The sequence below is a fragment of the Etheostoma cragini genome, chromosome 16 (genome assembly GCF_013103735.1).
Source record: "Etheostoma cragini isolate CJK2018 chromosome 16, CSU_Ecrag_1.0, whole genome shotgun sequence".
NCBI classification, from domain to species: Eukaryota; Metazoa; Chordata; class Actinopteri; order Perciformes; family Percidae; genus Etheostoma; species Etheostoma cragini.
The window spans coordinates 18,244,483-18,255,721 of NC_048422.1; the positions used below are offsets into that span (position 1 = coordinate 18,244,483).

The window sequence follows — 11,239 nt, forward strand, 5'->3', positions numbered from 1 at the left end:
GGCTGCTTAGAAATTAAGTGTTAACGAGCAGTTGGACAGGTGTACCTAATAAAGTGGCCGGTGAGTGTATATATATAACTGTGATCACAATTATTTGTTGATTTTAACCACAACAACTTTTTTTTTAACAACTTTTAATGTCACATAGACTATTTATAACTGCTTTCACGTCCATATTATGCTACATTCTTCTTATGTTGTACAGACATACAGCTGCAACACATGTTGATGAAAATTAGCTACCTGAAATAAATAATGTAGGAGATATACATATATATATTTAAATGTATCTCTGAGAAAGCTCCTTCACTTGTTTTCAACAATCACTGATTAAAAGAGCTAGGGAGAGAGAGGGAGTGTGATGGACGTACTCATAGAGAGATGGCTGACTCATTATGAATGGGTCCAGCACGGGTCGAACGCAGTTACACACGTGTGAATGAAATGTCTGTAGTGTCATTGCGCTGCAATTTTATGAACTATGATATTCTGGCCATGGGTCACATCTCTCGCCCAGGTCCAGCAGGCTCCGTCTCACACGCCATTACTCTACCAACTGAAATTAGTTGCATTGAAAAACTTGTTCTGTGTTTTTCGCCGTGGCGGCCGCAATAGCAGAGTTACCAGCGGAAACACTGGTACAAATACAGGTTTTCCTCTCATGCTTAACAATATACAGTTGTGTTGATAACAAAACTGTAGACAAATGTCAGAAGTGTGGACCGGCGGCCGCTGTGTGGCGGGGCTGCGCAGAGAGTAAGAGGAGAGAGAGCAGAGGAGAGATCCAACACAGGCACGGCTTTACAGAAGAAATGGGTCATGTAACGCAAAATTAAACCATGTCCATAAAACAACATTGCAGCGGATGCAAGGACAATAAGTGCACTGGTGAGACCTAGAGGAAAAATATTACTCAAGCCCTGCGAGCTAACAGACACTAACTAGCACCGACTTGCACTGGCCACTGCTGTGGTCTGAAAACCACAGACGGGACAAAATGTTGTCCCGACGGGACAAAATGTTGAGACCGACATATAACGGACTGCTATCTGTTGAATTTTTCTCCCTGTACTCTGTCCTCTGTGACTGTCTACATCTAGAAACTAAGCTGCCCGGTGTAGGGAACAACCCCGACTGGCACATGATCAGACAAGGGTTTACGGAGCGGTAGATTGGCTTTGCCAAAAACCCGGAGCGTTCAATGAAATGACACATTTAAAAAAAAAAAAGGTTGCTTGGGCAGGCACCTGAAATGGTTTTCACTTCACAGGTGTGCCTTGTCAGGGTTAATTAGTCGACCTTCATTTGTTAAAGTACTGATGGCCACGCATTTCTCTTTTCTTAGCTGATTGGTTCTAGCCATAATATTAATTCTAACAGTAGTCCAATAGGACTGTCGGCCTGTACTGTGTGTGTCTGTGTGTGTGTGTGTGTGTGTGTGTGTGTTTGTGTGTAGATAGATAGATATAGAACAAATTTAACTGTACAAATGTATTCAAACTTTTGTTTCTCAATCCAGATTCACCCACCCATGCGGAGGGGTGATAAAGAGTCTGTCCACCTGGAAGGAGAAATCAGTGGAGCCGTTAAACAGCACAATTCAACCACAGCTCTGGACTACTGTTTCCCCTCAGCCCAACTGGGTGTCCCCTCCAGAAGTGGTGGACCTCACACTGGATGAGGACGCCGGACACAAATACCTACTTTAAACAACATGTACACTGAAGACTTCTTATTTCTCCCTCTGCCTCCTCCTCATCCCTCTTGTCTTGCCTCCATGTTACAACTGAAATCCCTCCTATAGTTGCGGCCTCGCCTGTAACCGCTCGTGGACTCTTCCCGCTCCAGAGCACCGTTTGTTTTTAACTTACATTTCAACAATCATGTATCAAAGCCATTATACTGACGTGATTCCCTGATCTTGGCTTGTCAGCGCTGAATTCAGTTGTAATAAAATGGCACAGTGCAGGTGGAAATTTACGTAAGAGTGATTTATCTGTTAATGATAGCAATATCCTACCTTTTATTTAATACCTCAGTTACCCCTTGATAACAGGTGGAGGATGTCACTTTGTGTTGTGTGCTTGATAAATGTATAGTGAAAACATCAGGTGCTGCTTGATAGCAGGTCAGTATCACAACACAGCTGTTGACCTGCTTCAATACAGACTTTGAATGGCATATTTTTTTTAGATTTGGCATTTTTATCTGCAGTCACTTGTGGTCCAGGCAGCTGGTACACTTTCTGTTGTACAGTGGACCACAACGTTGGCTTTGTACCTGCCTAGGGTCAATTTTGTTTTCAAAAGTCTCACCACTGGTTTCACATTTAATTCAGTCTGCATTGATGGCTTTGTTTCACTATACTTTGTCCAGCATACGTATAGCCTAATGCTCTTATGCTGTCTGGCAGGGTTTTGGTTTATCTTAGGGGAACAGTTTGACATTTTGGGAAATAACTATTCACTCTTTTGCAGAGAGTTTGACAAGAAGATTGATTGCAGCCCGTTATCTTAGCAGGACTATGAACAGGTGGAAACGACTAACTTGGCTCAGTCTACAGGTAACAAAATCATCTGACCAACACCTCTAAATCTTAATGATTAATTATAATTGTTTCAATTGTTTAGGACACAATAAAAAAAAAAAAACCTAAGTGGGGAAACAACAATTCACTGTTTTAGGGTGTTCTTATGCCAGACTATTTTTGGCCTAGAAATAGTTAAAAGCTATCTTAGCTGTGACTTCACTTACGTGTTTGTGCTAAACTAAGCCGACCCGCTGCTAGCTCTAGTTTCATAGATAAACATGAGCGTGGTATCGATCTTCTCATCTAGCATATTTCCCAAAATGTCTGATTTAAATCAAGAGCTTTTGTTTCAGAAATACTACCATATTCCTGTACGTTTTTCATGAAAACAAACAGAAAACCACTGGTTAAACTCAGACTCTGAAAGAAATATACAAACGCAAACACATTGACTCATTTCCACCACAGCTCTATGTGGTGGGGGTGTATTGGCAATAGAAATTCTGTCTTATGTTTCAAAAGCCACAGAGTCTGCTGTGTTGCTATAGAGTCAGAGTGTCCCAGGTGACGTAGTTTTCAGTGAATGTATAACCCTGGAGTGCTGACCGGGTGCACTTATTGTTTGCATGCTTATCCTGAATGGATGCAAACACCTTTAAACCTCCGGGAACCCCTTTATAACAACTAAGGAAATGTATCTTCCAATGAATACTGCAAAGCAAGATGGCCTGAATGCCTTGAAATGTGCACTATTTTCTTTTAGAATCGTATAAAGCTTATTATTTTAACCTTTCAAAGCAGCGGATTTTGCTATCTCAACAATAAATATTTTAATAATAGATGTGAATTTAGCACACTAAAAACAAAAAGTATGTGGTTTTAAGTTTGTACCCAGGTGTTGGGGGTGTTTATAGAAACTGTTTATACCCTGATCCTCAGGGCTCGCTTGCTCTCTCTTTTCCTGTGGTCTTATTTTTGTCTCACAGTGCTGCAGCCACACTGGTAAATTTGTATCAATGATCCAATTCCACCCACTGTTTCAACACTTGAGATTTAATTTATTTCATATTAAATAGCATCTACTTTCCTAAGTGATACTTGAGTATTCTATAATAAAATTATTTAACTTCTGCTGGTCACAGAAGGGAAGGGAAAATCGTAATTATAAGGAACTAAACCAAAGTTTAAATGGAATTCAAGTTTCAGTTTGATACAGTTTGTTTCCTTTCTGGATTGGAAATCTGCTTCCATTTTGTTTTAAATTTGCTATTAGTCAAAATATTTTCACATGGAAGTCAGTGCATGTGTTGTACAATGAGGTAACGTTTATTCTGTTTCAAACTCAAGATACAGTGTAGTCTAATGTTTTTGTTTTCCTTTGGCCAGTTCTTTCCACTAAATACAGCTACCACTGCAATGACACTTCTTTTACCAGGCCGCTTCTGCTTGCAAAATCCATTTTTGTTATTGTTCCTTAGGATTATTATGAAATGTTAGTAAGAATGTCTTTTAGTGATAGAGGTTTGTTACAAAATTAGGGCGGGTATGCTTGACAATGGTTGCACAAAGCATGTTTGGTCACATCTTTAACCTCAAGTGAGATATAATCCTCATTATCCGTAATTTACCTTTGCTCTTCTGTTTTTATTGTTTTATTTTACTGTCAGTATTTTTAAATTAACAAAACTATTGGTTATTGTGTTGCTTCTGCAAGTCCTTGACTTCCTTGAAATTATGTCTGTAGAACAACAAGAAACTATTTTAAAATTAAATAAATAGAGCGTTATTTAATGACCTAATTGTACAGCAATTTATTTCCTTGTCTCTAGAAAATGCTAATTCATTATAAAAGCAGTAAACTGGTATGTAGTCTTTGTTCATGCTGTGATTGTTAGGATAACGATTGTCTAATGTCAAGCTTAGGGTAGGAAAATGGAACTGGTGATGATATTTTATTTTCATTTAAGTCTGAGGAATCAATGCCTATTTGCAAAAGTGGCAGCCAATTTTGTCCATCAAAAGTAATTAGGACAAAAGACTTTAAACTGAAGACGATGACATTTGGTTGCATGTTTTTCATCCTTTCAGACAACTTTAACTACTTCTTTAGCAAACAACTTAAATTCTACTTGCAAAGTTCTCCCTAAAATGTAAATACAATAATGGCATGACACTGTTTAAAAAGTCCTGTCTGTCAAAAAAAGTTTTGCACAAGTATATTCTCGTGTGTAGCCGTGAGAATAATTGCCATTATAGGTAAAATACTTTATGACACGTCTCATTAGTTTCTTTTATCCAGTTGCCAAATGTCTAGACAACTGGCTCGCTGTGAACAATACAACTTCACCCTCACCCACAAAAGTGGCATGCAGGGTCAGAGGTCATACTGTGACACCTGCCGCTAGGGGGACATATGGAGTTTGCATGAAGAGGACAATGAGGGAGTGGAGCAATGCAGTCCACGGGGCCCTTTTCTAAAACCAAAGCCCTTTAGCCAGCTCTTTTCACCCTCAGGGCAGAACATCAGCTGTATGCTAATTTTTACAGGGCCGTGGTGGCCTCACAGAGCAGTGAATGTGCTGGCTCACTCTGAAAAGCCAGAAATAAGATTTCTTCCTCTTGCAGATGTCTTTTTAGTCTAAATGATGCAGCTCAAGATTCTGTGTAGTACAAGTGCTGTTCCAGGTTTATTCAAAATGACAGCTCACTTGTTACTGATGCTCCAGCCACCACCAGAGGGCTTGACAACAACAAAAAACCATGTGACTAATTCTAATTACTCGTGAGCAGACAAAGTTTTACTTGAGACTTCAACAATTTTGCTGTTTTGAAACCAATTGTTTTGTTCTGAAAAGACAAGTTAGAACTCAAATGAACAAATGTAAAATATGTAGACTGGAAATGATGAGTCAATTAGTTGACTATTTTCATAATCACTTATTCGCTTTTGTAATTTTTCAAGCACCAACAGTGGGAGGGGGAAGCCAAGATTGTCCTAAGAGAAGATTTGCTGCTTCTCTTTGTCATATATAACTAGGGTCGGGCATCGAGGACCAATTCCTACTTGGAATCGTTTTTAAAATTACAATCCCAGTGGAATTGTTTGGAGGATTTGGTTTCAGATTTAATGTGCACTAGTTTTGGTTTCAGCCAGGGGCTTGTTGTGTTGCCATGGAGTACAGTAAGCAGCGCTCTAGTGTGGTTTTATTTTGAATTGAAAAAGCCCTGTACACTGCAACCCACCATTGAATCAAAATAAAACCTTATTTGTGAAATAAGAATGTGACCCATTTCAACTCCACCCCTCAAAGAATCTGAATCAAGAAGCTATTAGAACCGGACTCGAAAGGAAGGATCAGAATTGGAATCGGAATCATTAAAATCCAAATGATCCCCAACCCTACATATGACTGTAAAATAAACATCTTTGAGTTTTGGACTTTTGGTCAAACAAAACAAGAAATCTGAGGATGGGACGTGGGCTTTGGAAAGAGATTTGTATTTGTTTCACCACTTTTCTTTTTTATATTCATAGACTAAAAAAATATTGGAATTGACAATTAAAAAAGACCGCTGCCGCTCTCAATATATTAAATTGTTTATTGACATTAAAATAGAAAGCAATGTGACTCATGAACATGAGGTCAGAAGAGAAATTAATTTTTCAAGAAAATCCAACATTGCAGTTGCTCTGGTTATATATTTTGCTAAAGGTATTGTAGTAAAAAGAGAGAGTTTGACAGTATTAAAGGTTATTTGTGAGTAAAGGGAACTGATTGCAGCAGTTAGACCTGCACTGATAGTAAAGCATTGTGAAAGGCTCTTTGTGTGGCACGGCAGGCTTAAAGCATTAGATGGTGGGAACTGGAAGACAAGGACATATGGGACTAAGAGTTTTGTGACCCCCTCAGCCTCCTCATGCCCATCTGTTGCTTGTCCCTTCAGGCTTAACACTGAAGGCAGAAAGGTTTTCAGGACACAGGCAGTTTTCAGCATATCTGCTGTACAGGAAAATAGTACAACATAGTGAGAGGCTGTTTTTCAAATAAATTAAAATGAGAATTGAATATTTCTTAATGTTCTGTAACAGATTATTCAGCTACATTTCCCTGATGGCTGTGTTTGTTGGTTACTTCCCACTGAGCAATCCTGTCTGGGACAACTGATCCACTGGGTCCCCTTAAAGTGTATACTTTAATTAAATCAAATGTGTTTTCTTCTCCTTTAAAAGATTACTATTACAAACCGGCTATGTAGTCTTTGCTTGTGTGTTAAGGAGCGTCAAATGTCCAGTGTGCCTAAGGAAGAAAATTAAATTGGTGAGGATTGAACTCGGATGAATTGAATCTTCTTATAATATATCCAAAACATGTGGCTTTGAGTGTGGACTGAAATCACCTGTGTGGGTATGCAAGGCCTTTAATCTTGATGTATCATTTCATATAAATTGATCACATGCTTTGTATGTAAAAATGAATGTCACTGGTAACTTACAAATATAGTGTAGTGAAAGTAGAAACAAATTAAAGTACTGTACCTAAAATGTACTATACTTAAGTAGAGTATTGAGTGGTGATGGCGCAGTGGATATGACCCATGCATTTGGTGTGGGAGATCTGGTTTCCATTCCCACTACAATCCACCGGAGCAAGATACTTAACTCACAGTTACTCCTGGTGCATGCGTGACAGATATAGCAATTGTCAGTAGCTTTGGATAAAAGCGTCAGCTAAATGATGTGTAATGTAAATGTGCTTAGCTACTTTCCATCACAGCGTATTAAAATAAAGTTTCACCTGAATCTTCCTGCTTTGTGAACCAAGTGGATCATCTGCAGTACCCATCAAAGTTGTTAGGACTTGTTGAAAGCGGAAAAATATATTACAGGTTATTGGGTATTTATATTTAAATTGTGTTTGAATGAATTTTAATGTATACATGCCAATGCTACATATGAGATTGGTGAACTAATGTAAATCCCAATGGTCAAACATGAACAGGTCTTATCCGCCACAATGATTGAATACGTGGAGCCTTTGGTCTTAAAAAGTACATTAAAGTACAATTTCCATTTTAATATTTTTGAAAAGTATTCCGGTGATATCCATGCCAAATTCTAAATAAACAATAGATGTGGTTCACTGGACTGACATTTAACGAGATGTCTATTTGAGGGTCTCCCACTGCCATTACCAAGTTCCTTGTCTGGGCTGGTGGGTTCAGTAAAAGATGCTCTATAACCGTCCCTGGTCATAGAGAATATTTGGTTCAGTCATGGAGGGGCGGGTTGTCCAAAACACAGACGTCCCCGCCCCGTTGCTCATCCCATTGGTGGTGTAGGGTGCTAAAGCCGGAGGGTCCTTATCGGAGGGGTTCAGTGATTGGTTGTTCGGGTGTGTGTGTGCGTGCAGTGCAGCCTTTCCGTTTGAATGTGCTGTGGACTGGAGGGGATCATTTCCATGGACCATCTGTCTCACTGGCTACCCACACAACAAAGAAGGACCCAGGATGGTGTTAGTACATGTTGGATATCTGGTTCTCCCCGTCTTCGGCTCAGTTAGAAATAGAGGTATGACTAGCCCTATATACTTTCTTATTCTAACCCTAACAAATGTCTCGGCTTTTCCTTCTTTTTAATTTTCTTTAAATGATGTAAACAGAGCTGACACCTGCTAGCAAAAACGCAAGCCAGCATAATAGCGACAGTCGAGCGTAGACAACATTAGCGGTCTTGCTAACTGTAGCGTAGCGTGCAATTAGCCGTTAAAGACCCTCAAATCCTATTTAGTCTGACTGAAGACATTTTTACTCTCATATAAAAGCCATGGCCGTTTGAATTTTTAGGAGGTTTCAAGGCCTGTTAACCGCATCTAATGACTGCAGCTGTCAAATGGCAGCCCCTCTTTTCTTTTATCCTCAGCTGTGCTAGCGCGGTCTGGTTTATATTTTACTGCGCGGTGTTTACGTGCGTTTGCAGCGTTTTTTGTGCAGTCACAGCTAAGCTACCGTTACTGAAAAATACCAATAGCTTCATACAGTCACATATACTAGCTCAGATTCAGCTAATAATATCCACTGGTCTGTGGATTTGTGATTAATTTGGCCCAAGCAAGTATCTGAATCGAGTCTGACAACTGATAACATGACAGGGGATGTTGTCCCTTTGTGTGTAACTGGCATGGGGTCTGTTGATCCCCTGCGCTCATTTTACCCCGAGTTAGTTTCAATAAGGGTTCTGCTCTGCCATTAAAGACAGGCAACGTTAGAGTAATGGCATTAGCTCAGACAGGAGGCTATGACTGGCTAATTTAAAAATGGTATAAAATGGTCATTTTCACTTAAACCACAAAACTGTCCGATGGAAAGCGTCAAATTAAACCTGCAAATTACGTTGAAAGTGCAGTGAAAATATGAACAGCATAAATATGAATAATCACACTCGCTGAATTGGGCATAATAATTATAATCATCATCCATTGCAATATAGGCTATCTGTGCTGATTATGTAATAATAATAGTAGTGGTAATACTTTGACGTGCATTGTTAAAACTACATGCAGTAGCACCAATGATTTCATTGTGCTTTTATTTGTGTTCTTTTTTCCTGTTCCATAGTATCGAGGCTGGCTCTACATTCCGCATTTCTCAGACCTTTGTCCCCCTCCATTGTGTAGCTAACGATCATCTGCTGCTGTCTGCCGTAGCCTCTGCCTGTTCTCTGCATCTAGCTGTATTGTGAACCCCTTCTTCCTCATTTCCTCTTTCCATCTGAAGACGACATTGGCATTAAAACCGAGTTCTCACTCATACCGTATCCTTCTGTGTAACAGACTAAAGAATAACACCTTCTGTAGAAAACAGTTTGTCTTTATTTAAACTGTCATGTTGCTCTTCAGTGAATAACCCATTGTAGCATTAGACTTTACTACAAACTGTCATTGTGATTCTCCCATTCAGTGTGGATAGACTACATTTTGCTGTAAATTTCTGTAAAGTGGATACATTTTGATCCTCCCCGATTCGATTACAGCCAGGCTTGATCGAACTCTTCCAATTTTGTCTCCATCCCCTATTGGCAAAGGTGCATTGTACCAGCTTTTGTAATCATTAAAGCACTTGTATGATCACCTTCTCCTAAATAATTTTGACCAATAATCCTTAGTTTTCCTAACATTCACCAATTAGCCAATACCTGTAGTGCTAAAACCACAGAGATTTGTGTGATGCCATTTTCACCTTTGATGGTCCACTGCACCTGTCCTAACGGCTGGTCATAATCCTATCCATTTGTGAACGCCTTTGTTCCTGCTAGATGAATTGATTTAGTCAGTCACGGTAAATTGGCAAGACTCGGCTCTAACTCATCTTGCCATTTGAGAATCCCTGCTATCATGCACAGCCCCCCCCCTTAAGTCTTTCCTCAGACACCTACAGAATGCTATCCATTTTACAGGGATGTTTATATCCTGCACTGCTGTAGAACTCCTTTTAGAATGAAAATGTCCTTTATTCTTTGGTTGTGGTTTTCTACCTTATGTTCTTGTATTAGATCCTAATGCATGGTCATTTTACACTTTTGTTTTTTCCACATTGAACAGCAGATTCCAATGTAAACTTTGTGTAGAGATGTCCCTGCTATACTGAAATGTGCTGTAAGCATACACATCTACTCATTGGATGCTGCTTCTGTTCTGTTAACCCTACAGAGAGCATGGTCGGGCCTTGCCTTTTGGTCTTTATTTGCATGGTATTATTATGACTATATATGGTATACTATTATTATTACTATTATCACACAGTGCCGCACATACTAATATTTCCAATAAAGACTGTAGTTTTCTTTCTAACCTTCAGTGTGCTTTTTGCTGATTTCCATGTGTTCCTCCCCTCCTCCCTTCACACTGTTCTGTCATTGAGACAGTCCCCTCACTCTCTATGTCCTCTCATTTCTCAGCTGTCTTTGACAGAGTTTATTCAAGTTGCTGCTCTGCTTACTTTGGAGTAGGGGCAACCAATTTTTTGTATCCATTAAAAACTAAAAAAGCCTGTCTATACTGAAACACATCAGCATTGATTTTTAACGTTCAATGCCGTCATCCCCTCCTACTCCAAACGCTGTTTAAAAAAACCAAAACGGCCTCCCTCGCATCCACTCATTGGTGTTCATTGACGAGTTAACAACGTAACAACTTTGGGCGATATGGATCAAATCTTCTGTTTGGGTATATATTTCATTTTGTATTTTGATGTCAATATGCAGTATTTTGTGACAGTTTTCAGTCAAAATCAACAACTGTTCAGCTAATCCAGCAACATCCATGCCCAAATCATATCAAAATCCGATATTTGTTTGCAGCAGTGCCTAAAATGCCCCAATACGCTCAAGAGATATTAAACTGTTGTCCACCACGGTATAACGTAATGGAAAAGTAATCATCAGATCATGATACATATTGTGTTATTGCCCAACTCTACCTCAAGGTATTTTATCTTAACACAAATACCTTTTTAAGTTTCTCCTCATTACATATTAAACACTGGGGTTACATTCTTCTGTAGGTTGTGTTATTAAAGGAATAGTTCAACATGAAAAAAACTGCACTGGTTCTATCTCAAGCTAACAACGACCACCTACCAGCACCCTCAAAACTCACAAATTAGTACAAAAAATCTATGTGTAAAAATGTCAATTTGCAGGCGTACGGGGGG

The 11,239-nt window shown here is 39.3% G+C and overlaps 2 protein-coding genes and 1 long non-coding RNA gene across 8 annotated transcripts in view; all 3 read left to right on the plus strand.

Moving 5' to 3' along the window:
* The window catches only part of LOC117959401, a 13,424-nt gene extending 6,918 nt beyond the window's left edge, over positions 1 to 6,506 (plus strand). Inside the window, exons 2-3 of the long non-coding RNA XR_004659931.1 lie at positions 4,386 to 4,392; positions 5,582 to 6,506. This is a non-coding gene — a long non-coding RNA (uncharacterized LOC117959401). The remainder of the gene's footprint in view (positions 1 to 4,385; positions 4,393 to 5,581) is intronic.
* The window catches only part of c16h18orf25 (chromosome 16 C18orf25 homolog), a 23,417-nt gene that overhangs the window by 7,640 nt on the left and 4,538 nt on the right, over positions 1 to 11,239 (plus strand). For 3 of the 4 annotated variants that reach the window (XM_034896516.1, XM_034896519.1, XM_034896517.1), the window contains one exon: positions 1,520 to 4,324. In XM_034896516.1, the coding sequence (XP_034752407.1) occupies positions 1,520 to 1,709 (190 nt within the window). In that variant the 3' untranslated portion in view covers positions 1,710 to 4,324. Of the gene's footprint in view, positions 1 to 1,519; positions 4,325 to 6,512; positions 6,516 to 11,239 lie in introns of those variants that run through there. The other variant, XR_004659930.1, reaches the window with a different exon arrangement.
* rnf165a (ring finger protein 165a) overlaps positions 7,852 to 11,239 on the plus strand; it is a 10,646-nt gene continuing 7,258 nt past the window's right edge. The window contains exons 1-3 of one of the 3 annotated variants that reach the window (XM_034896524.1): positions 7,852 to 8,099; positions 9,146 to 10,531; positions 10,668 to 10,752. In XM_034896524.1, the coding sequence (XP_034752415.1) occupies positions 10,731 to 10,752 (22 nt within the window). In that variant the 5' untranslated portion in view covers positions 7,852 to 8,099; positions 9,146 to 10,531; positions 10,668 to 10,730. The remainder of the gene's footprint in view (positions 8,100 to 9,145; positions 10,532 to 10,667; positions 10,753 to 11,239) is intronic. The other 2 variants (XM_034896525.1, XM_034896523.1) reach the window with 2 other exon arrangements.